We start from the raw sequence: 26,044 nt of genomic DNA, 5'->3' as shown, positions 1-26,044 counted from the left end.
GGGGGGCATCGGGTGGCTGGCTCGAGCTGTTCCAGGTGCAGGGTCTGCTAGCTGGGTGCTGGCAGGCTTGCACCTGGCATGGGTACCGTAGCCAGCCCATGCCCCTTTAAGAGGTCCGGGGCCGGGAGGGGGGCAATAGAGTTTCCCTGGTGTTGGCCAGAGTGGCCACCAGGGAAAGCTGGGGAGGGCTAGCCTCCCACTAGTTTGAATTAAGGGGCTACACACCCCTTAATTCGAACTAGTAAGTTCAAACTAGGCGCTAGTGTAGCGCCTATCAAAGTTAATTCGAACTAACGTCCGTTAGTTCGAATTAACTTTGTAGTGTAGACATACCCATAGAGTCTGTATGTTGCATGCCCTTTGTACAGGTATAAAATGCAGTGTAAATGTGAGAAGCTGCTTAGGCTAGTAGAGTAAAGGTATGCCTGAACACTGTGAATTACTTCCATAGCTCTCTACATGCTCTAGCAGCATCTCTCCTGCCTACTCCTACCAGTGTAATATCCCCCGCACTCCGAGCTGGAGCCTTTCCCTGCCCCAGGGAGCAGCCGGAGCTTTCCCCACAGCATTGCCCCTGCCAGCAGGGTTGCCAGCTTTCTAATTGTAAAAACCAAACACCCCTCCCTTACCCCTTCTCTAATGCCCTGCCCCTACCCTTCTTCAAGCCCTCCCCCATACCCTCTCCATTCCCCCTCCCTCCATCACTCACTCTCACCTCCACACTCACTTTCCCAGTACTGGAGCAAGGAGGTGGGGTGCGGGAGTAGGTGAAGGCTTCAGCTGGGGAGGCAGGCTCTGGGGTGGGTCCAGAAATGAGAGAGGGTCACAGTCTGGGAGGGGCCTCTAAGCTCCAGCTAGAGGAGGCGAGCTCTTGGGTGGGGCTGGAGATGAGGGGTTTCAGGTGCTGGAGGGTACGCAGGGCTGGGGTAGAGGGCTGGGGTGCCAGATGGGGGAGCAGGCTTCCGGAGGGTGTTAGGGTATAGGAGGGAGCTCAAGGCTGGGACAGAGGGTTGGGGTGCCAACAGATCCCCAACTGGCGGTGCAGGGGGGGCTAAGGCTGCATCCCTGCTTGTCCTAGCTCCATGTGGCTCTCCGTCTCCTAGGCCCAGGGGCAGCCAGGGGGGTTTGAGTGCTGCTCTCTGTCGTAGGCGCTGCCCATGTAGCTCCCACTGGCTGCAGTTCACAGTCAATGGAGCTGAGGAGTCAGCGCTTGGGGTGGTGGAAGCGCACAGAGCTGCTCAGCTACCCCTGCCCCTAGGAGCTGGACATGCTGGCTACTTCTTGGAGCTGTGTGGAGCCAGGGCAGGCAGGAAGCCTTGCTGCACCACTGACTGGACTTTTAATGACTTGTCACTGGTGCTGCCAGGGACCCTTTTTGAACGGGCACTCTGGTCAAAAACTCGACACCTGGCAACCCTATCTACACACATCCTACCTGACACACTAGTGGTGTGCAGTGTCAGCACAGCCATAGCATATCACCTTTTGAGGAAGCACTTAAAAAGCTGGAGTTATAAAAAAGGACTTCATTGTTTTACAAATGATATTTGATTTAAGTCACATTACTCAATTATTATTTAGACAGTATATTCCCTGAACTTATATTTTTCCAAAACAAAAGGAAAAACTATGTAGCGCTTTAAAGACTAACAAGATGGTTTAATAGGTGATGAGCTTTTTGTGGGCCAGACCCACTTCCCTCAGATCATATTCAGAAAGAGAATTGGCATGATCATATATACCAAAGGAATACAATGAAAATGTGTAAGGTAATTAGCATCTTTGTTAAGTTAAGACCCATTCGTAAAGTGTCAAATTTAAGCATGAATGAAAGTTCTGAAGTTTCTCTCTGTAATCTGATGTTAAAGTCTCTTTGAAGTAAGATGCATGTAATAAGGTCGTTAAGACTATGTCCAGGTAGGTTGAAATGCAAACTGGCAGGTTTTTCCTTGTGAAGATGTCTGATTTGTGGGCATTAATTCTTTGGTGAAGTGTGAGAGGGGACAGACCCATACTCTCCTATAGACAACCACCTAACCTCAGGAAGATTCTTACCAACCACCACAGGTCATACCACATTAATACCAACCCTAGAACTTTCCCTTGCAAGAAACCCTGTTGCCAACTTTGTCCACATATTTACTCTGGTGACACCATCACTGGACCTAACCACATCAGTTATACGATCAAGGACACATATTCCTGCTCATCCAGAAATACAATTTATGCCATCATGTGCCAACAGAGTCCTTCTGCTATGTATATTGGACAGACTCTCAGACACTTTGCCAAAGAATTAATGCCCACAAATTAGACATCAAGACATCTTCACAAGGAAAAATCTGTCAGTTTGCATTTCAGCCTACCTGGACATAGTCAGAACTTTCATTCATGCTTAAATTTGATACTTTACGAATGGGCCTTTACAAAGATGCTAATTATCTTACACATTATAAAGACAGCTTCCCCACTTAACACCCCTGATTGACTTATAAATAGCTATTCCCTCCCTCCCTCTCCCTCGCCCCACATTCTGTTCTAAATCTGATTTGTCAGTTTAATAATGTCTTCACTTTTTTCATTGTATTCCTTTGGTATATATGGTCATGCCAATTCTCTTTCAGAATATGATCCGAGGAAGTGGGTCTGGCCCATGAAAGCTCATCATTTATTAAACCATCTTGTTAGTCTTCAAAGGGTTACATAGTTTTTCCCTTTGTTTTTGCAACATCAGACGAACACGGCTACCTCTCTACTTATATTTTTCCAATGAATGATGTTGTTCTTTTATCTTGGGGAGGGAGATCTTTAAAATAGCTCACCTGTCACTCATGCTGATGTTTATTATCTTTGGTATGCCATCTGTATTTAGGAGAAGCCGTGCATTCTGGGAACTGTTATGGGTCAGGTTGTACAAGGTGTAGCAGGTAGAAGCTGTGGTCTCACTGGTAACATCTGACCCTGGGACAGAGTCAGGAAGTATGGAGACCAAATCTGATAAGACGTTTCTGGCTAGAGGATGAAAGGGAAACAAGGAATTCAGTTACAAATATACCATAAGTTCTGCTTTGTACACGTAACACATTAACACCAGATTTACTCTACCTATGTTACTGGATGTCCACTAGCAGGTGGGCTGTTACTTCAGAAGAAAGTTCATGATTGTATTTTATATTTAATTGTGGGTATAATAATGTCTATCTGTAAATATTGTTGGGCTGATATTTCCTCCCTATAGTATATTTTGAAAACGGCCCCCTCCCCGCCCAGTCTGAGACAGATTAATATAAATTATATTTTGCTCCAACCCATCTAAACAGGGGTCATTTCACTAACTCTTATAAAATGTTTTTGGATTGATTATAAAAAATTTATGTTAGTGTATCAATTCTGCGCTATGAGATATACATTATGGGCCTGATCACATGAGCATTTTGAACTCCAATTCAAGGCCTTGAGTTAAGAATGTGTATAAACCAATCCCAGTTCAGAAAAGCAACTAAGCATGGGCTGAATATCAAATATACTTAAAGTTATGCAAGTGCTGAAGTACCTTTCAGAAAAATGCTTGAAACCAAATTCTGACTTGAGAACAAAACAGTGGGAATTCTGGGTACTCTGTACTTATTAAGATATGCACAGCAATATGCAGAATGGATCCCTACAATAGAATATGCTTAAGATATTGAGTTAAATGATTCACTGGGCTGCATTGGTAAAGTGGGCGGGGAGTCTCTTGCATCCGTACATCAAATCATGTTTATTACTTTAGTGCTTCACTTAGTCTCAGTACTTGAGGACTGGACCCCACTGTGCTAGGTACTGAGTAAACACAGAGTAGCAGATGATCTCTGTCCGAAAAGCTTCTGATCCAAATAGACAAGAGACAAAGGATGGGGAAAGGGATAGAACACACATGTAGCACAAACAACAGCTTGATTCTAAACACACATGCATAGATGTGACCTAGTGTTATTCTACTGTGCCACTGTAAGAATGCTCGTATAGATGCATTATGTCAATGGGAGAGAGCTCTCCCATCAACATAATAAAACCAGCTCAACAAGTGGCAGTAGCTATATCTCCCTCTGACATAGTGCTATGCATGCTACCACTTTTGCCAGCAAAACTTACTCCCTCCAGGTATGTCTTTTCACATCCTTGAACAATGTTCCTGCTAATCTTTTCCATCTATGTGTGGATGTTTTCCATCTATGTGTGGTATATTTTTTTCATGCGCACCAATAGAAATAAAAAACCTAGCTGTGAGTGCTCTGCTAATCATGTGGGTGGCATCTGAATTTCTTTTAAGTGGCTGCACAAGTGCCTAGCTTATAGGGAACAGTGCTTCTGAATGACAAAAGTTTTGCCAGCAGACATGCCAGTGTAGACAAGGCCTTACAGTAGTGCCAGTGGGTAAAGGCCACAATGAGAATATTTGGCAACATAACAGTGACCTTGACAGCTACTGGCTACATTCAAAGTGCCAAATATAGGGGTTAATTACTCCATAGTAAACCTGTGAGAGTATGAATTGCTTTAAATACAAAACTATCTTCCCTCTCCAAAACTCCAAAAAGTTCTTTCCTTTAACCTTTTCTGAAAAGATACCGATGAGAAAAACATAATACCGTTATTCAGAGAGAATCTGAGCTTATGGTCCTCACTTGGACAAAACCTATATTTCAGCCAATGGGAGCTCTACCCGAAAAAAGACTGCAAGCATTGGGCCCTAACTCTGTTAAATTCACAAATCAAATCTTTTCTTAAAAAGAAAGAAAGAAAATAGAATAGAAGGAAAACTGAAAATAAAGGAGAGACAGAGAGAAAATCTGAAAGAAAACATTACCCCTTTGCTCACCTATTTCACTCTGCAGAGAGGCATTGCGAGACAAGTTCCGGAGCAATGAAACAGCTGTCTTCCTTACATTTGGATTGCTTACATGCAGCATGTATCGAATATTCTGAAGGCCATTTGCCTTCTGGACCACAGTATAAGCTGCTGAAAACGGCATCTGTCATAAGGCAGACAACTTTAATGAGCCACTGTTACGACTGTACAGCTGTGTAAACAACCATCACATTAAGTTCTCATTTTTTTTAAAAACGAGTAATTCTGTGACACCTTAGGGTATGTCTACAGTAGCCACCCTAGTTCGAACTAGGGTGGCTAATGTAGTAATTTAAACTTACAAATGAAGCCCAGGATTAAAATATCCCGGGCTTTATTTGCATGTTCCTGGGCGCCACCATTTTTAAATGCCCCATACTTCGGACTCCCTGCCTATGGCTACACGCGGCACGGGCTAGGTAGTTCGAACTAAAGCCCCTAATTCGGACTACCGTTACTCCTCCAGCAATGAAGGAGGGTAAAAAGGGGGACTCTCTGAATTTATAACAGAAAAAGAAGGGATGGGGGAAACACCACAAAACCAAACCTGTCAATTGTAGTGCTGGTGCTAATGAAGCTAACTGAGTTGGTTGGAAGCATCCCACACTTAGCTTTTGATATCAATGATGTGTTAAATGTGAGGGAAGCTGGTTTTATAATGGGCCATCCCGTTCATGTTTTTAAAAGCACAGGTGATGCAGTAACGTGGTACCCTATAGGGATGTAAAAGCCTGACTAATTCATTACTGGTGAAACATGTTGGTTAACTAGTTAAACTATTAAAGGAGAGTGGGCTGGAGGAGAGGGGGAGAAAAGGTACTTAAGCTGCAGGCAGGGGCTGCTCCAGCCCAGGGAGCAGCCCCTGCCTGTGATGCACCCAGGTCCACCATGGACAGGGGCTGGTCCAGGTGACTGGTGCAACCCCTATCCACAGCGGGCCCCCACGGGGCTGGAGCAACCCTCTCCCCATGGTGGGTGGAGAGCTACTCCAGCCCCCACCGGTTAACCTTTCACATCCCAAGTAACCTATTGATCATTTTCAGGAATGTTTGTGATATTAGCCCAGATCATGAACTATGTGGAAGCTAGGAATGGAGAGATGGGTGATGCAATTGCAGCTCTAAATCCCTTTTGCACCACCAAATCCTGGGATTGTTTGGCTAGTCAGTGGCATACACTAGAAAAGTGTCAACTGATGACACATTAGAAATACTGTGGCTATGCGTGTGCCAGAGGGAGTTCTTTGCTCCTTGAGGAGCTTCATAAAGTAATAACTATATTATTAGAAGACGGTCCCTTCCAGTCCTAGTATACTAGTATTCTATGATATCAATACTATATACTCCCATGTCTTCATCCCCATCCCAACTAATTAGCCTTTTACATAGAAAGAGGAACATACAGAGAAGGAACTGCCCCTTAATGTGCCAAGAAGAAAATGTTCACAATTCTAAGCCAGGCCCTCCTCATGTCCATGTATCAAGTTTCACTCTCACTGACCAACTTATGAACTTGCAACTTCAAAATAGGGGTCTGAGTTGAAAGCTGTAAATATTTCACATTTCGGCCCTAGTCTCCGCATATCTAAAATTAAAGAAAAAAAAAACCATGAAGCATGAAACAGGATAACTTACTGGTCCACTACCTGCGGTGAGGTTCTGGAGAGCTCCCAAAGATGCCTCTTGGGTGAAGTCTCTTGTACTTTTTGCTATTAAGGAGAGATATATCCTAATAAGTGTGGAATGCCAGAGTGATTCTACACCTTTGGGATTGCTCTTTTCCTCACGTAGCAGAATATCTTGTTGCTTCTAAACATGTAAAACAGATCAAACCTTTAGAACTGGAGAATGTAGATGACGCAGTGCAACACAATCTAAAGCATGCATTCTGTAACCGTAGCCTGATTTTGCTTTTATTTTTACTGGTGTCAATCAGGAGTAACCCCTCATGGAAGTCAAGAGAATTAAATGAGTGCAAAAATGGTATAAAAACAGAATCAAGTCAACTGCATGGCTCTTCAGACTCCCAGATATGACAGACTAAAATATTTTGTGGGCTCAAACAATGGTTTATAAAAGGTAAGTATTTAAAATATTGGGACATCAGACGTAATACTAACAACAGTGCCTCACAAACCTACGTGCTTCTAGTGAAGCGTTATTCATTTTGAAATGAGATTGGTTGGCTCACACTGATAAACAAGTGTTAACCGCAAAGGACTACAGGTTTATTGCAGCTATCATCAGATCACCATTCACCAGCATCCATGCTAGAACTACCGAAAAATTCAAAGTATAATAAATTCACACATTACCACTTTCACTTTCTTGCTGCGTGTTCCAAAGCAACCCATGCTTTTATCATTGGTAGGAGAATTTCTTCTTTGCATATAAATGTTTTGGCTGTAACTGCCAGGAAGCTCTGACTCTAGCTGGTAGGAGAGGTTATGCAGGATGCACACGCAGTTTTCTGTGGCCTAAAATAATGAAGAAGTAAATGCCATTATAGCTTTGCATGTGTTGGAGACGATATAGGCAGAAGGTTTGATTCAGGATCTTACATGGCTAACCTTTGCATTCCTGGTCACCTAGGGTATGTCTAGACTACATGCCTCTGCTGGCAGAGGCATGTAAATTAGACTACCCGACATAGTCAATGAAGCGGGGATTTAAATATCCCCTGCTTCATTACAATAAAAATGGCCACCGCGCTGTGCTGGCTCAGCTGATCGTCGGCACAATATGGCAGTCAAAACGCGGATCGGTCGTCAAGGAAAGCCTTTGCCAACTGATCCTGTAAACCTCATTGCACGAGGCATAAAGGATCGGTCGGCAAAGGCTTTCCTCGTCGACCGATCCGTGTCTTGACTGCCGCGTTGTGCTGATGATCAGCTGAGCCAGCACAGTGTGGCAGCCATTTTTATTTTAATGAAATGGGGGATATTTAAATTCCTGCTTCATTGACTATGTCAGGTAGTCTAATTTACATGCCTTTGCCGGTAGAGGCATGTAGTCTAGACATACCCCTATAGAAGAACTAAACAATAGTGATTAGGCCATCAAAAGCCATGGGGTGCTTTTAAATTCCCACTACGTACCTATTTACACCTTTAGATGTCTAAAGACATTTAATATCTACCTCTAAATCCCTTTTATAAATATGGGGCACTTGATTATACTCACTGAACGATTTTTGAAAACTGTACTCTTTGTACTCTGTGTGTTATCCTCATAAGACGCAATAATAAACCCCTCCATGAAAAAAGTCTTATCTGACATTTCATCTCTGCTTAGTGAAAATGTGATGTTCCTTCACAAACATTTCCATCTGTCTCTAAGAAGTGAATGGTTTGGTTGTTTTTTCCTCCCAGTTAGTCTTGGTGCAGAATCCTTTGATTCTGAAGAAGTACCTTATCATCAGGCTGGTGGTCTGCAGTGGTTCCTTGGATGTAATACACAAGAGAATCAATCAATCCATCACATTCTCTCATCTTTTTCCTTCCTTCTGGTCCAGCAGAACTCAAGTTTCTGTTCAGAACAGAATACATTGGTAAGAAGAGATTTATTTGTAAGGTCACTTTTTTTGTATCCCTTTTACCCTTTGGCCCAACAGTAGAAAAGATACTGACACTGTGGGGCTATGACTGGACTCCTCTGCTAGGTGTCACCAGACACTGGATAATCAAAAAAGTCAGCAAGTAACAAAACATGGCTTCTAATTAAAGTTGTCATCTAAACCACACAATATTACATACTGCAGAGGAACAGATGCATCTATTTGTATAGAATAAGACCTGCATCAAACCTCCCACCCAGAAACTGAACCAACCCTTTTACCATGACCACTCATCTATAGTTATACGTGATAAGAAATTCTGCAACATCTGTACAAACTTAGGTGTTATAATGGAAAGCCACTCCTTTCCCTACACCTAGCATTTTAACTACTTATTCCCCAATTCCATAACTCATCCTAAGACAACTCCGCACACTTGTTTAGCTCATTGCAATTTAAAGTCTTAGTTATGAGGCCAAATTCAAGTAGCCTCTTTACTGATTTAAAAAAAAATCCTTCTAATAGAATTTAATAGACAACTATATTCCAGCAACAGAATCTATTAGGCTGATTTTAAAAAATGTATAGAATTGAAAAGAGGATTCTACAAATTACTTCAAACCCCATTAGCTTTGCTCTTACTTATATTCTCTTTTCTATGTGTTTGTACAACACTAGTATCCAAAGAGGCACCAACTTAGTTGGTATGTACATGCTAGTGTACTATAAACTGTAAATAATGACGTTAGCACTTTTACATAGAGGCATCCCTTTGGAGCTGAACCCCAATTAGGAGTTTGTTTTTCAAATTCACTTTTAGAGTTAATTTTTATATTGTATTTCCTCCTTCCCCAGCCCCTCTCTCTGCTTCTTCGTGGCTAAAAGCAGAGATCAGGAGTGGTGGTGGGAGTCCATACTCTGTTCTACCAGGTTCAAAGTCTCAGCTTCAAAACTGCAAGAGTGAACTTTTTCCGACTGCTCTTCACCTCACTTGCTGAGCAAAGGCGAACCAGAGATTAATTCTGCTGCAGAAGCAACTTCCCCAATTTGGCGAGTGTTGAAGGGAAGCCCACAGCTTCTGTGAGTGTAAAGGAGAGCTTAGCCCAGGAGGGCAAAAGGCCCAGAGTTTGCTTACAGCAGCAGTGATAGGAATGGCACAAGGGAACAGGAAGTGGGCCTTCCCTGGAGTTGCTTGGAGATGAGTCACTTTTGCTGCTGCTGCTGCATGCAAAAAGGAAGCATGAGATTAGGCTTTTGCTAGACCCAATGGGAAGGCTCCCTTTACTCCTCTATAGTTCCCACAGCAGTGCTATGAAGAACTGTTGGACTGGTCAGTGGTGAAGTGCATTCTCCTTGCTGGCCTTTTCTCCTCTGCTTTTTGACCACCTGATGAATTTGAAGGCTTATCAGCTATCAATATTTAGTTCCCCTTCGCTCTCATAGGCAAAAGAGAGGTGGGGGATATTTACACTCACTTGCTTTAGTCTCCCCAGTATAGGAACATAACCTCGATTCCCTGTTTGCTTCAAGGTCCCTTTATATAAATGGGGCTTAAAGGCAGCAAGTGGGTGTCTCCACCCCAGGGCATGCCCTCTGTGTAAGGGGCTTTGCTTATAAGGAAACTTTACACTGGCCTCCCTTGCTATTGACAGAGAAAGGTAGAGGAGAGACAGGGGACATGGTTTCCCTGCTTCCTATGGCCCAGCGAAGACTAGTGGGAGTTGGACTCTCAGTTAGTCAAGCCCAGAGGTCTCCTGAAGAGTCCCAGAAGAGAGGAGGTGCAAAGGCAATGTAACATCACCTTTCCCTTCTGTCCCAATTCCAGCGCAGAGTACTCCTGAATCTATGCTGCACAATTTCATCTGCCTCATAGACCCACAAGGAACAACTGTCCGTCCCAGCTTCCAACCAGAAGATCTGTGGTTTGTGAGAGATAATCTTAACACGAACTATGAAAGTGAGTTAAAACCCCCAAAAACTCCCACTGGAAGCTGAGCCCCAAATGAGCTACCAATTTATGGAGAGAGCCAGGAGGCCAAAACATTTATTCTATAACTGAATGTGATCTGAATTTCAGACATCAGACATCTAAGCCTCACTATTTAGGCCTCAGGCAATTCTGCTGGTGAAAGGGACTGGACTCTTCACCACATTTCAGATTCTTTGTTGGAAAAGAGTATAAAATGCAGCCTGAAGATCAGTCATCAAAAATAAAGCAGCAACATTTCCCTTTAAATGACTCACACACAGCAAATATATCACAAAAGTTTAATACAACCAGATGGCAAATTACATTGGTTTACAATTATTAATGCCATAAAGCTGATGAGCTACCACAAAGCTCCCTGGTGTTTATACATGGTAGAACAAACAGATGTGGTGTTTTATATGTTGCCAATGCAGCACTCATGCTTTTTTGCCTCTAGTGGTATTCAGGCAATTTAAACAAGGATATGCGGTAACTGCAATTTTCTTTTAGGTCACACTTTATTAGCAGTATCCATTAAATCTGAGTTCATTCATTCTTGTGTGAAAGGATATGGAGCAGAATGAATGCATTTGGAAACCAAGCTTATTCACATGAACTTCCATCCATGTTGCTTTGCAATTTAGTTTTCCTTTGACACAACACACTTGAAATAAGTCATCCTTTTTGGTTATGTTGACAGAGAGGGAGACAGAGAGAGAATTGTATGTAACAGCCTTGTGTGTGCATATCAAAAATAGTTCACTAGCATGTAAGAGTTAAAAATATAATGAATGATAAGTATGGAATTTCCATTACCAGCAAAGACATACCAGCTGATACGGAATTGTGCTATGCCACAGCATGCTAGTTTAAAATCACTGTACACAAAACAGGCTAATGTGTGAATTTTTGATAGCAGCAGCCATAGTGCTTGGATCTAGAACAGTGCCAAATCTTACAAAGGCTGGAGTGCAGCCTTACAATGTGCTATAAGTCAAGGGTGTCACATGACTTCACCGCCCCAGGAGAACAGATTATGCTTCATCTCATAAAGATGTTTCTGGAAAACCAACTAATTATTCTTTGTAAAAACAGGTTTGGATCCTGAGATGGGAAGGGCATATTAGAGCAAATGATTTACTAGAACATAAAACAAGGACAGATTTTGAAAGAAAAGAATACTGCATAATACAGCCACTCCCCAAGTTACAACCATCCGACTTATGGACAGCCACACATGCAAACATAAGCTCACCTGCAGTCTCAGAGGAGCAGGCAAGAGGCACAGGTGATGGAACAGTGCAAGTGCTGGCCTGAGGACTCCAAAGGAGCCGAGGGCAGTAAGAAGCCAGCAGCTGGAGAGAAGTGGCGCTTCGAAGGGGAAACTACCTTTTCTCTCCAGCCACTGGCTGACCTCTGCTCCTCTAGCCCATGCTTGTGCTGCTTGTCACCTTCTGGTGAGCGGGGACTGGGTGCAGCTGATGGGGAGCGAGGGTGGGGAGAGCAGAGACTGGGGATGGGGCTGCCAGAGCTGGTGCTGAGCCTGTGGAGGGTGGTGTGGTCAGGGGATGGGGATGGCTGCAGGAGCAGAGCCCATGGGGGGATGCCCAGAAGTTCCCATCAGAATCTCCACTTGCCTCCTCATCCTCCTCTCATTAAACCTGCCTTTCCTCAAGCATCACTATTAAAAAAAGTCAACTAAAAAACTGTTTCTACCAGTTTCCATTGCAAATATACAGAATTTCAGCTAGGGATGTTAAATTCAGATTAACTGGCTAATCAAATAGTCGATGCAATTTGCATTGACTATTCGATTAGTTGATAAGCCTCAGCCTTTGAACCACAGCAACTGCCCCCAGGGATGTTGATACACTTCAAAGGTGAAAGTGCTGTGGGGAGCATGGGGCCAGCAGGGGAACTCAAGCAAACCCCCGCTGCCCCCGTGCTTCCCATGGCATTTCAAAGTGGCAGTGCTGCATGGAGCTCAAGGTCAGCAGGGGAGTCCCCACCTGACCCCAGCTGCATGTGGTGTTTCAAAGCGACAGCGCCGTGTGGAGCCTGGGCACTGCCACTTTGAAGTACCCTATTTTCTTCCCTCCTCTTTGCTGCCTTTTTCTGATAGAAGCAGGCAGGGGGGAGGGAGATGGGGGAGAAGGAGCAACTAGTTGACTAGCATGTCAACTATCCGATAAGCATTTGCTAGTCGTTCACATCCCTAATTTCAGCTACTTTATGGGTTAAATAGGCTTTTGTGGGCTACCGTGGGAAACAAACTACCATTTATAACATTGTTGCTATGGGATAATGTTTTTTGTTGTCCCAAACAACTGACTGACAAACTTTTGGAACACAAACCATTTGTAAGTAGGGGACTTCCTGTACAGTAATTCCTCATTTAACACGTGCCCACTTAACACGTTTTTTGCGATAGCACGATTTTTTTTTTTAGGGAACGTTTTTTGAATTACACAACCACCCCCGGAATAATACGATTTCCCCAGCCGGCCCGTTGCTGGTGGCTGCACGGGGCTTCCCCCACCTCTCTGCAAAGCGGCGGGGAGTTCACCGCTCGCTGCGCCATTCCCCAGTGACTCCCCCTCGCCAGACACAGTGCGGGTCCCGGCAGACCTGTCACAGGTGCATACTCCCAACCCAATCTCCCTCTCCTCTTCTCCCCTTCCCTTCCCCAGAGCCAAACACCTTCCCTCCCTGCTGTGACTCAGTTCCCTTTCTTCCCCAACCTTATGCCCCGGTCCCAACAGACACCACCACTTGAAACGCAATCCCCACCTTTTCAATTATTTTCAATGGGAAAATTGACCCCGCATAACACGTTTTCACTTAACACGATCATTTTCTGAAACATATCTACAGTGTTAAATAAGGAAATACTGTACTTCAAATATTAAAGGTTGAACCGAACCTGGGGGCAACCCTTCCAGCACTGTGACACCTTGTGGAATGCTTGTATTGTACTTTGATGGCCTATGCATCAGTTGTTATGCAGATCAATACAGAAGTTTTGTACTCTTGCTGTGAAAATGAAGGTCACTGAAATTTTACTGAAAAGCTTGATGTGTGAAGGCCAAAGATGAGAGTCTTGCCTTCCTATGTCACTGGACAATGGCTTTGCTAATGTCTTAGGAAGTTCAGAGTGCAGCATTCCCTTCATGCCTCCCAGTTTTGAAGTGCAGCAGCAACATGGGGTCAAGAATTCAGGGATGTATTTAGTAACAGACAAAGGTGCTGGACTGGAAGCGGATGAGCTAGAAACAACGAGGAGGAAATGAGTGGATGGTGAAGCTGGGTGGGAGACCAGAAAAGACAGGGACACGTGGAAGGAAACTTGAGAGGATGAAGATAATGTAAAAAGGTCCTGTTGCAACAGAGGTCAAAGAGGTGGAATGTTACAGCAGCACCTACAGGATCCATTTGAGATCAAGGCCCCAGTGTGCTGAGCACTATACAACAATATTGTGAGAGAGACAGACCCTGTCCAGAGAGCTTCATGTCTAAATACCGTAGGCAGTGAAAGTGTAGAAGAGAGGATGAAGTAGCAGCATTTTATAGATGGGGAACCCAAGCACAGGAAAACCTTTTGACTCTTCCAAGGTCTCACAGGAATTCTGAGTCACAAATGGGAACTCAATGCAGATCTTAGGATATGTCTACACTATGGAGAAGATCAACCCTCCAGAGGTCGATTTTCTAGTGTTCGATTTAGCAGGTCTAGTGTAGACCCCCCCAAATTGAACGCTGAGGGCAGCCCCTGCTGGCGTCCTGTACTGTGAGGAGTAAGGGAAGCTGATGGGAGCATGTGTTCCCTTTCGCCTCCTGCAGTGTAGACGCTGAGGTGGCTCGGCTTAAGGAAAGCCGAATCCAGCTATGCATTTTGCGTAGCTGGTTGGTGTCCCTTATGCCGATCTGACTGGTCTAGTGTAGACCAGGCGTAATCCCTAGGTTAAGGGCTTAACCAAAATAATCAAAATGCATTTTGCTGGGGGACAATGCAATTATAAAGCGACCCACAGGAAAGATTTTAAAAAGCCATGACAGGTCTGCTGAAATAAGGAAGATTGGCGGCTGTGGTATGCTCAGCACCTGGTCTGTGTTGTTTTAAACAAAGAATGCAGTGGTATGGAGAAGAAGTGGGCAGATGGGGAAGGGGGGAAATAAACATTCCACAGACTAGTAAGGGCATCAAACAGCTCTGATAAGGAAGCAGCCTCCCTGCTCTGCAGTTTTGCCTCTCTGCAGCTTTGTGTAAATCTGCTTCTGCAGCTGCTCCGGCAGAACAATCATCTTCTGTACAATGCCATGCATTTATCTCCTGTGATTCACGAAGAGCCCTTCTGAACAGGTATTTCCTGCCAAAAGGGAGATCAAATTCTCACTGGAGTTCAAAGTGCAGCAAAGGAACACAGAAGCCTTGTGCTAAAAACTGATTTTTTTGTTTTTTGCAAAGACAGAGTCATGCCAGTAATGCACTGACCTACCCAAGACCACACATTCAGTTATGTAGCGGCTACCCAACCCAGCTAGTTCCCCTTCTGAGGGAATGAACGATGCCGAATCAGAGCAAAGTGCAGTACTTTCAGATGAAGAGAAAGACATGCTAGATTACCTTTCAAATCCACAACAGTTTCCCTGGGCTCAGTGCCAAGTATGCAGTACTGCTTTGGACTAGCTCATTAAATAGTAAAGGCAGATTTTTCTATTTGCCTGGTTGATAGGCAACAAGCCCTTTCTTTTGATTTACCTAACTCTGCCTCTTCAGGACACAGTGCCAAAGGTTCTTTTGGATACAAATAATTCCACCGAGTTTCTGAAGCTCAGTGTCTGGCAGCCATTAAAACATGCCTGATCTTTCTAATGTTTAGCTGCATGACCCGCACTATTTGCATTAAAAAACAAACAAACAAAAAAAAGGAGCAAATGATTGCAAGGGGATCACAAATATCACAGTAAGAGATCTGGAAAGTCTTCTAAAATCACAACCCACAATTACTCAGATCACATGCATAGGTGTAAACATTGCCACTATTTTAACATTCTAAAGCAAAGCATATGGAAATCAGTTTAACCTTTATGCCCCTCCGACCAAGATTCCCTCTAAGTTGTATGGCAACACAGCCACGCAGCTGCTTTATAAGCAGCCTGGCTGGGGAGGGGCACTTCTCCCTCCACTACAGTGGCAGCTCCCTGCTAAGGACAGCACAGTGAGTCTCTCCTAGCCAGGACCAACTGAGTGATTTTTCATGTGCATTCCAATATGTGACTTACCAGCAGTTTGGACAGAGGAGGGGTCAGACTTCAACTTAGTGCTGAGTGCAAAACAGCTCTGCTGAATGTTGCATCATTCCGGGACTGCGGGGGGGAGGGCGCAATGAGTCGTGAAGGTGTGTATGTCCTAAAATGGAACTTGTGCTAGAAGGCTGTCATTGAGGCTTGCACCCGAACCGAGTAGAATGTGCTGTGATAGGCGGAGCTGGCACCTTGGCCAGGTCATAGCACAGCTTGATCCAGGATGACAGGCACAGTGATGGAATCAGGAGGCCCTTCATGTGGTGCGCAATGGAGATTAAGAGCTGTGTTGACCTGTGGAACGGTTTAGTGCCATCTGGCAGAAGTAATAGCCACCAGAAAGGCCACCTTGTATGAGGAGTAGGCTAGAGAGCAGGTAATCCAGGGGCTCGAATGAGGGGGAAATCCAAGTTCTTCACCAAATCCAAGTTCTTAATCTGAAGATAGAGTTTATCCAAACCTTTAAGGAAATGACCCACCACTGGGTCCCCAAAGAGGGATTTCATCCCCAAACTTGGCTGGAAAGCTGAAATAGCTGCCAGGTGTACTTTGATGGGAGAGACAGCCAGCCCTTGGTGTTTTAAGTGAAGGGGGAAGTCCAGAAACAGGGGAACCGTGGCCAGCTGGGCAGCGTACCATATCAAGACACCACATGGAGAAACTCTTCCACTTGGCCTGACTGAGACCGAGCACTGAAACTTGAGGCAGTTTAATCATGGAGTTTCCATGCTGTAAGGTGGAGCTACTCCAGCTTGCTGCACTCCTACATCAATAGGTGTGGAACCAGAGACCTAGCCACCAACAGGGATAGCAGCATGGTGAACCAGGGCTGTCTCAGCCAGGCGGGCACTACAAGTATGACCACTGCTTTGTCCCATTGAATTTTGAGGAGGATTCTGGGTATCAACAGCACAGGTGCAGAGGTACTGCTAAGTCCACAATAGGTGGAACGCATCTGCTAGAGACCCCCAGCTGTGGTCCTAAAAGGAGCAAAATCATGGGCACTTCTTGTTTAGGCAGGTCACAAACAGGTCCACCTGGGGATGAGCCTGCTCTTGGAAGATGTAGAGGGCAACATCCACTTGGAGGAACCACTTGTGGGATTGAAAAGACCGACTGAGGCAATCTGCGAGGTTGTTCGGCATGCCTGGAAGGGATGAGGCTTGCAGGTGAATGTCACGAGCACTGCAAAGGACCCACAGAGCGATAGCATCCCAGGGGAGAAGAACGAGCACCACCCTGTTTGTTGATATAAAACATCCCTGTGGTGTTGTCTGTCAGCACCATGACACACTTGCTCTGCAGGCAAGCTAGAAATGCTTGGAAAGTGATTCAGACTGCTCTGAGTTCCCGGACACTGATATGCAACTTCATTTCCATATGAAACTAGAGACCTTGCATGCGCAGCTCAGATAGGTGTGTCCCCACCTTGTATTCAAGGAGTCCATTGCCAGAGGGATCTCTGGCTGTGGGCCCACAAACAGAACCCTGCACCCCCACACACTACGTAGGGCTGCGTTCACTAATCAAGAGACTGCAGGGTCGTCACAGTCAGGCAGTGCTACAGTGTGGAGAGGAGGCCCACCACGGTCTGGAACTGAGAATCGGGTAGGGAAGAGGTCACCCAGGTAGAGTTGAGAAGGGCCCCAAGTAACTTGATTCTTTGCATGGATATGAGTGTGGATTGTGGCACACTGAGGATTAGGCCCAATCGGTAAAATGTGGCCTTGATCAGTTCCACATGCCTGAGCTCCTGCTCCCATGACCGCCTTGATGAGCCAGTCGTCCAGGGAAAGGAAGACCTGGACCCAAGTTCCTGTGCAGGAATGCAATCACCACTGCCATGCACTTTGTGAATACCCAAAGTGCTGTGGCTAGCCTGAAGGGGAGCACTTTGAAAAGGTATTGCTGGTTCACACAAAACCCCAAATGGAGGAAATGGCGGTGGGCCAGGACAATGCAGATATGGAAGTATGCGTCCGTGAGATTGAGGTAGCTGTACCAGTCCTCCAGATCCAGCAAGGGAATTTAGAGGTCAGGGGCACCGTGGGAAACTTTGAGCTTTTGTATGAATATGTTCAGGTTTCTGAGATCCAGTATGGAGAGGAGACCCCGCCCACCCTTGGCCTTTGGGATATGGAAGTACCAGGAGTAAACCCCACTGTCCCTGAAATCCTATGGCACCTTTTCTATCATCCCCACAATGAGGAGCAATCCCACCTACTGGATAAAGGAGCTGATTGTGACAGGGGTTCCTGAAGAGGGATGGATAAGGGGGGCAAGAAGAGGGGAGGGTACAGAATTGGATAGAATATACCACTCCCACCATGCTCCGGACCCAGCGGTCTGAGGTAATCTGGACCCACACACAATGGAAGTGGAACAGATGATTCCTAATGGGAGGTGACAGATCTGGAATAGGTTCTGGTGTTTCGCCCTTGAGCACACCCTCAAAAGTTAGGCTTGGGCCCTGGCTGTTGCTTGGAAGAACCCTGCTCTTGCTTGGAGCAGGGACAATGAGGTCCCCTTCTGTTTTACGGTGGCACTTATGGTACCCCTAGTCTTGTCTGGGTGGCCCAAGGTAAAATCACAACAGTTGGTGCAGTGGTTCTAAGGAGCCGGGGTGTGAATACCCAAGGATTTCAAGGTAACCCAGGAATCCTTGAGACTGTGCAGGTGTAAACCACACACCTAGGCTATGTCTACACTCGCGGCTTCTTGCACAAGTAATATGCAAATGAGGCTAAGCGTGGAATATCGCCGAGCCTCATTTGCATACCTAATGAGCCACCATTTTTTTCAGAAGAGGCTCTTGCGCAAGAAGGAGCGTCTACACTGCCCCTTCTTGCGCAAGAAAAACCGTCTTGCGTAATGCCATTACACCTATTACTTTTCAGGAAGAACGGCATTGCGCAAAAGGGTTTTTCTTGTGCAAGAAGGGGCAGTGTAGACACTCCTTGCGCAAGAGCCTCTTCTGAAAAAAATGGTGGCTCATTAGGTATGCAAATGAGGCTCGGCGATATTCCACGCTTAGCCTCATTTGCATATTACTTGCGCAAGAAGCCGCGAGTGTAGACATAGCCGTAGTGTGGTTCATTGTCCCATGTAGTGGCACCTACACTAGCTACAGCAAGAGATAAGAACAAGGGAGCTCTACAGCCTAAGCTGAGAGCTAGTTGGCTTTATAGCGCAAGCTGTAGCGGCTCCTATACTAAACTCCAGAGATCCCAGGTTCAAATTCCCCCACTGGTGGTTACACAGGCAGAAGTCAGTCTTTTTGTCAAACAGGCTTGACTCATCAAATGGCAGGTCCTGGATAGTGCACTGCATCTCCACCTAGAGGCTGGACATCTGCAGCCAGGAGTTTCGCCGCATCACGATGCTGTGGCCATCGTGAATGCTGCCAAATCCAAAGAATCAAAGCCCACCTGCAGGGCTGTCTTGGTGACTGTGCAGCCTTTCTGCAGCCATGCAAAGAACCCCTGCTGGGCATCTGAGGAGAGAAACTTCTGGAACTTGGAGGGGGCATTCCAGGAGTTGACAGCATATTGACTGAGGAGTGCCTGCTAGTTTGAGACCACAGTTGAAGCACCCTAGTCAAATAGACCTTGCACCCAAAAATGTCAAACATTTTGGTGTCCTTATATTTTGGGGCTGGACCAGGCTGTCCTTGATGTTCCCAGTGGTTAACTGATTCTACCACCAGCGAGCCCAGCTGAGGGTGGGCATAGAAGTGTTCATACCCCTTCAATTGCGAAGGGGGAGGAGAGGTGTTACTTTGTGCCTCACATAGAACCTTTGCGGTCAAATGGATTGATGTGAGAGGCAGGACCACCCTTGCTGGATCCTCGGGTGAAAGAACATCCATGATGGGACTGGACTCTTCAACCACCTGCTGTGCCAGGGGCCACGTGACTGAGCAGACCTGGTGGGCCCTAGAGTCCACAGGGGGAAGTGACAGGGAAGTACCCACCACTACTTTGTTGGGGGATGACGAGGAAGAAGCTAGCGGGGGAACCGGCTCTACCTGTTCCACCTGATCTCCATGGCCATCCCCTGCCAGCTGAGGGTTGGGAAGGGGAGTTGCCAGTTGGGCCATCACTAGAGCCTGTGCCTTCTGCACCTTAGAGTCCTGCATAGGAGGTGGGGCTGGGACCACCAATGATGCAGAAGGTGGTGCCTGAGTGGAAGGTGCCACCGATGTGGCCTGAGAGGGTGGACCCTGGGTGCTTGCCTTGTTGATAAGGACTACAGGGTCTTAAAGGGCCATTAAAATGGCACCTGACATGGCGGAGGTCAGGCCTGCATCTGTATTGCCAGGGCCTCCGGGTGCTGGGGCCAGAAATGGTGATGTGAATGGGCTCGATACTGCGAGCTCTAGGACACAAAGGACTCTGCCTCCAACCCCAAAGCATACTCTGACACTAACCACAGAGGAGCAGATGACAGTGCCACAGAGTGGTACCGAGTGGGCAAGGACACTCAGTGACGGTGGCTTCTCATGGAGCCGCGATGCCGAAGAGGACACTAGTGCCGGGACAGGTGGCGGGGCTAAAGTCATCGCCGGAGTGACTGGTGAGGTGCTTGGATGCACCTGGTGCCACAGGCACGGGTGCCAGTGGCAGTGCCATTGATGCCATTGAAACTGGTGCCAGTATACGAGCTGCTGGTGCCACTGAGGGAATGTGATGTAGCCCAAGTGTTGCCGTCACTGTGAGCTCCATGATGTCTCAGGCTGCCTCAAATATGCCCAGCATGGTGAGAAGATTGAAGTCCTCCCTCATTTCCACTGGCACTGGGGAGTCAACCGACACGGGACTCAATGGATCTCCTCTTGGGCTCAGAGTCAATGGTGCTGGGACTGAAGCACTCATCCCTGGTAAGCTGGGCATGTTGTAGGCTGCTTCTGGGACCTTACTCAACCTCCTGGAGGAGGATCGATCTCTGTATCTCCTCTTTTTACAGCACCAGGGAACGAATTGGAGGACATCGTCTTCTACACCGGGGAATGTTGCTAATGCCACTCTTCAGGACACAGCACCAAAGTCTCGTGCACTGAAGTGGCTTGCTGAGGCCTACGTGCTGACTCCATAAGGATCAGTTTAAGCAGCTGGCCCTCTTGTTTTCGGTTTGCGGCTTACACCGGCTACAGATACTACACTTAACTGGCAGGTGATCTCACCTCGACACGTCAAAGCAGGTGGTGTGAGGATCCTCTCAGGGCATATGCTTGCCACACTTCGCACACTGCTTGTAACCTGGGGCAGAAACAATAGAAGGGGGACCAACCCCCCCAAAACTAACTAATTAACTTGAAGAACTACTAATCTACACAACAAAAATAACAAAGAAATGCTACACTAGGGACTAACTACTTGCAAAGCAAGTGTTAGAAGGATCGATCCTCACTGGTGGAAAGAAGGAACTGAAGTGGGAGTCAGGTCGGCAGGGGTATATATGCGAAGCCGTGAGGCATCACCACAGAGGGCGGTACAGGTGACCCAATGGACCCCACTAGGGAAAAATCTTCTGATGATTGTGCATGCAGCATGCACACAAGCATATTGGAATGTACATGAGCAATCAAAGAAGCAGCTTTGCTGTTCACCGTTAGCACAATAAATACACCACATATAATTTCTAAACTTCAAAGTAAGGCTTTCATGCTGCAATAAGGCTGCAGGCTACAGACTTTAACAACATGAGCAACAAACATGGCAATTATTACAAAAGGAAGAACTAATTACAGATTTATATTCTGGCACTGTATAGACATTAAAACAAATTATTTGCCAGCGAAGCACTTTCTGTGCCCTGTTTTTCACTGGATCACTTTTCTGTAGCATTCTTTTGGATTTTAGTCTCCTTAGAGCCAGATTCTCTCATGTTTACTACAGCTACACAGCAGGGGTAATTTCACTGTAGCCTGTGGAACAACAGCATTAAAGTATGAGAGAAAAAGAAATCAGACCATTTCTCTTTCTTCTTTATTGAAAATGGATAATTTTATAAGACTTTGCTTGGAGTGGTTCCTAAATCTTATCTGAGTCTTTTCTTGTTCCCACTAACTGGGTTGCATAACCTGACAGATCAGCCTTATTCATCAGTTCTCCAGTACTTCGTGATTTCATTTTGGTGAGAAATACATCTTATCATGGTATTTCATTCACTGCATAAAAACGGGAAGGGCAGAAGAGTGCAAACAAAAAGAATTTTTAAAATTCTTTTGACTATTTTAACAGGTTTTGTAATTCCTCTGAACTCCCAAGGATGAGTTTGACTCAACATCCATTTATATTTGATCCAAAACAGTTCACCCATTGTCATTTTAAATTTTTTACTAAGCACATCTCAAGACGTAGTCACCACTATAAGCTTTGTAAGACTAGCTCCCTGCCAGCACTCGGAATAATTTTGTGCCTCTTCATCTGACTGACTAGTAAATGGCTGTTCTAGGACATATATGTAAGTACTTAACTAAAGAAACCTAAAATGACAGATGCCCGCTGTAAAGGGGCACAACTAACAGGTCTATTTCTTTGTACACACATAAAACTTTGGCACGTTCATAGATGCCAGGGTTATCTTTAATTCCACATATCGTATCTGATGGTAGACATTAACTAGGACACAAAAATTTATACCAAGTAGTTTGTCTATGTTTGGTTTTATAATCCATCAAATAAATAAAGTGTCCTGCCTTATGCACTGATTAATTATTCCTTAGAAGCAAAATTAATTAGTAGTTAGGATATTTGTGGCCTTGCAGTGCTCCTTTGGGAACAGAATCTTCATTGTTGAACATTTGTCTGTTTTAACCTCCACTATGTGTGCATTGTAAAATCATAATGTTTGACAAGGGAGAATGGCTTATTCAATACCTTTTGAGGGGCAGCAGTGGTTTATGCAATTTATATGTAACTACTCCACTAAAGGAGCTCTCTATGCCCAAACCATAGAAAATGTGTTGACAAAAAACACCTCTGCATGCTGAAACAGGACAGCTTTGCAAGCTATAAATTTCATGTTCAGCTCTAAGGACTCTCACTGAGGCATGTCCAAAACTACAGCTATGCTCTTTTCAAATTATTATCTTTTAATTATTTGCAATCATTGATCTACTGAATGCCTTCTTGGACCTATTAGCAAAACCACAAATCTCCTGTGCTCACATTTGTGTTTAGTTCTTGCGAGTATAGTGCACCTGTCCAAAATCATAACAAGGGAATGGGGAGCAGAGACCAGAGACTTGTCAACATGAGACAGTTGCACTGGTTTAACGTAAAATGTGATTGTATAACCAATATATTTAAACTGATGGAAAGAGGTACGTGGACACTCATACTTCAGTTTAAAAGTTGCTTTTGCCACATTTGCTTAAGTCAGCTTCTAATCAAACTAACTAAACAGAAATAAGCTTAAACAAAAATAAGTGTCAGCTACCCTCTTGCATTGTCTTAGAGATTGTACCACTACAACCTTTACACATTACTAAGTCCTACGGCTATGGACTGGGAGTCCAGAGACCTTGGTTCGGTTTCCAGCTCTGCTCCTCACCTTCTGTATGACCTTGAACAACTCTCTTCCCATCGCTGTCCCCTTTCACCCTTTCTCTGTTTTGTATATTTAGACTAATGTCCTCAGGCCAGTGACTACCCTTTACTATGTGTTTGCATAACAGATCCTCAGTCTCAGCTGGAGCCCACAAATGCTTCCACAATATAAATTTTAGTGTATTTTATTTGCTGTGTAGAAACAAAAATAGCCATTCCATTGGTGGTTTCCATTCAGGTTTCAATGTCCAATGGGCAAATTGAATATCTAGTGAAGTTAACAGGCATTCACTGGGTATTGATCAGGTCTAATGGAAGGAAGGCATAAAGCAGTCATATAACCTTTCTCTGAAGTACCCACCACTTTTGTGTCATTTCAGAAAACTGAAAGTTTCGAAAAACTCCCTCAGAGTTTTAGGATAACACTGTCATCCTGCTGATGTTGCAAAATCAAAAATGGCAACTTGAGGATTGAAATAATTAAAGTGACTTTTGCAGGTAAAGTATAAGGACTTTCTCACACTGCTGATAAAAATGAGAGTCTTATAAGTTAAGATACTGACCAGGGAAGAGTAGGGTCTACTACTGACTCTTCTGTTGTCTTCCTGTGGAATGTGGGCATATCACACTACTTAACCTCTGTACCTCAGACTCTCCTGCTGTAAAATGGAGAGATTTCCCTACCTCATGGGATGCTGTGCAGATATATTCAGTAATGTGTGTGCAATCCTCAGATATCATAGTGAGGGGCTCCAAAGAAGAGAGTACAAATTAAATATATTCTTTAATGATCACCTGATAGTATCCCAAAGGAAATCTACAAATCAGCAATCCGATTATTATTTTCAACTACAGATGAGGAAACATGTCTTTAAAGTCTCCACCATCGAGATGAATCTCAGCGCATCACATACCAGACTTAAAGAAATACATACGCTGCAGACTGAAAGGAGAGAGGGGAATACAACTGACTGTCACTGACTGTCCAGTTTTAATCTGCAAGTCTAACACAACTTAGGCCTTTCACAGACTAATTTGGCATCTCATCCATGTTGTCAGTAACAAGTAAAAAGCCAGTGCTACAACATTTATCAGTGAATATGTTTGATGTAAAATTACTATAACTGAATAATGTCTATTTCACAATCCCAAGCTGAGCAGTTTGTAAATCACTCATCTGGTTCTTCAATGAGTCTGGCTCCTTAAAATCCACTGAAAGGCCCCTTTTACTTAGTAAAAGATCAGAACCTAAGTGCCTTGTTGCTGAGTTCTCAAATTCAATTGTTACCTATGGTGATTCTTTTCAGTGGGCTCTGTGTGTGTGGACCCCCAGAATCCAGTCTCACTCAAGCAGGTGCAACATAGCAGCATGGAATATAATTATTTTGGTCAGCTCTGAAGACCATAAATAATTCAGTTGCGTACCTGAAATCCTTCACCTTCACAGTGTTACCACCACAGCTGGGGAGGCAGAGGAGCAAATTCTGTAGAAGCTCTTGAATTGCTCATGTACCTGGAACCCCTTCTACAAAGACTGCATAAATCATTTTTTTTCATATGTTCAGCTTCATTAATTATAAATGTGACCACATTGCCTGGCATCTATAAAGTCTTGCCTGGGAGCTATCAGCAAACCCAGAATTTCAGAAAATGCCTCCACTATAATGAAATCAATATAACAGGCAGCCTTCTGCCTTGTTTACAGTATCTTAAGAAACTACCCCAATGTAGCTATCCATGCCACAATACAATTCTGTTTCACCTTTATTAGAAGCTACTGGCTGAACCTCTCTAGTCCAGTGTACTCTAGTCCAGCAACATCCATGGTCAGGAATGATTTTAGTTAGCCAAATATCCATTTTTCATGGGTGTGGCCAAGTTGCCCGTGGTCCCATAAAGTTTAATTACAGGCACTAGACCTGGCTCCTACTGTTCTGTGCTGTTATTTAGCTCTAATTTACTCCTAAATGTCTTCTAAGAGCCCAATAAGCAATGGAAGCATTGGTAATGCTGATAGATAATCATAACCTCCTGTGGTCCGGCAAGATCTCAGTTTTGGCACAGGTCAGGTCTTGAGGGTGCTGGACCAAAGAGATTCAACCTGTACTTTCTAATCAAGGAATTAATATATCAGACACTTGAATGCTTATTACATACATACAAGGAAACTTGTCTTAAGGACACTTTATTACAAATTATAAGTACTTACCATAACAATATTTCATTCTAGCACAATGAAAAATTACTAAACCATCCTGTTGGTTTAACTTTTATGCTCCATAGACATCACTAGACATTGCAATATTCCTTTTCCAAATAGCAATGCTTCATTAATTGCAATCCTAAACCCACCCAGCTATCCAGGAGTACTGATATATATCTGAGTAAAGTGCAAGTATGTTAAGTATTTTGGGTGCGTATGGGAGGGAGACAGCAAAAAAGCAGACATGGTTTTGTGAGACACCCAAGTGTACAGTGCTTAGGTATTTGAATGAGAACTTCGCTGTTCCTATAAATTATGCTAAACAAAGTTAAACAGGGATTGATTCTGCAAGTGATGTGTTAGCTGTGTCAGAGGCAGTACTTCTGTGGATGAGGTACATGTGCTCTGACATCCCTTCCTGATGGAGATAATTACTACCTTTCATCAACCACAGTTTAGACCAGTAGGGGAGAAAACTTTGCTGCTGTGGCCTGGGTTTGCAAGACCACTTTTGCTGGATATTCTTCTTTATTCCTTTCTCTACACTTTTCAAAACTGCCTGGAAAAGT

At 44.7% G+C, this 26,044-nt stretch overlaps 1 protein-coding gene across 1 annotated transcript in view; it reads right to left on the bottom strand.

Moving 5' to 3' along the window:
* Nucleotides 1-26,044, bottom strand: part of PKP2 (plakophilin 2) — a 74,149-nt gene that overhangs the window by 5,474 nt on the left and 42,631 nt on the right. The window contains exons 7-11 of the mRNA XM_075940244.1: nt 8,301-8,418; nt 7,206-7,367; nt 6,526-6,699; nt 4,862-5,015; nt 2,823-3,012 (exon numbers count right to left, since the gene is read on the bottom strand). Coding sequence (XP_075796359.1) covers nt 2,823-3,012; nt 4,862-5,015; nt 6,526-6,699; nt 7,206-7,367; nt 8,301-8,418 — 798 coding nt within the window. The remainder of the gene's footprint in view (nt 1-2,822; nt 3,013-4,861; nt 5,016-6,525; nt 6,700-7,205; nt 7,368-8,300; nt 8,419-26,044) is intronic.

This window comes from Pelodiscus sinensis, chromosome 1 (genome assembly GCF_049634645.1).
Source record: "Pelodiscus sinensis isolate JC-2024 chromosome 1, ASM4963464v1, whole genome shotgun sequence".
NCBI lineage: Eukaryota > Metazoa > Chordata > Testudines > Trionychidae > Pelodiscus > Pelodiscus sinensis.
Note: the sequence above shows the minus strand (reverse complement) of the source record. Positions and strands in the feature narration are given on the sequence as shown.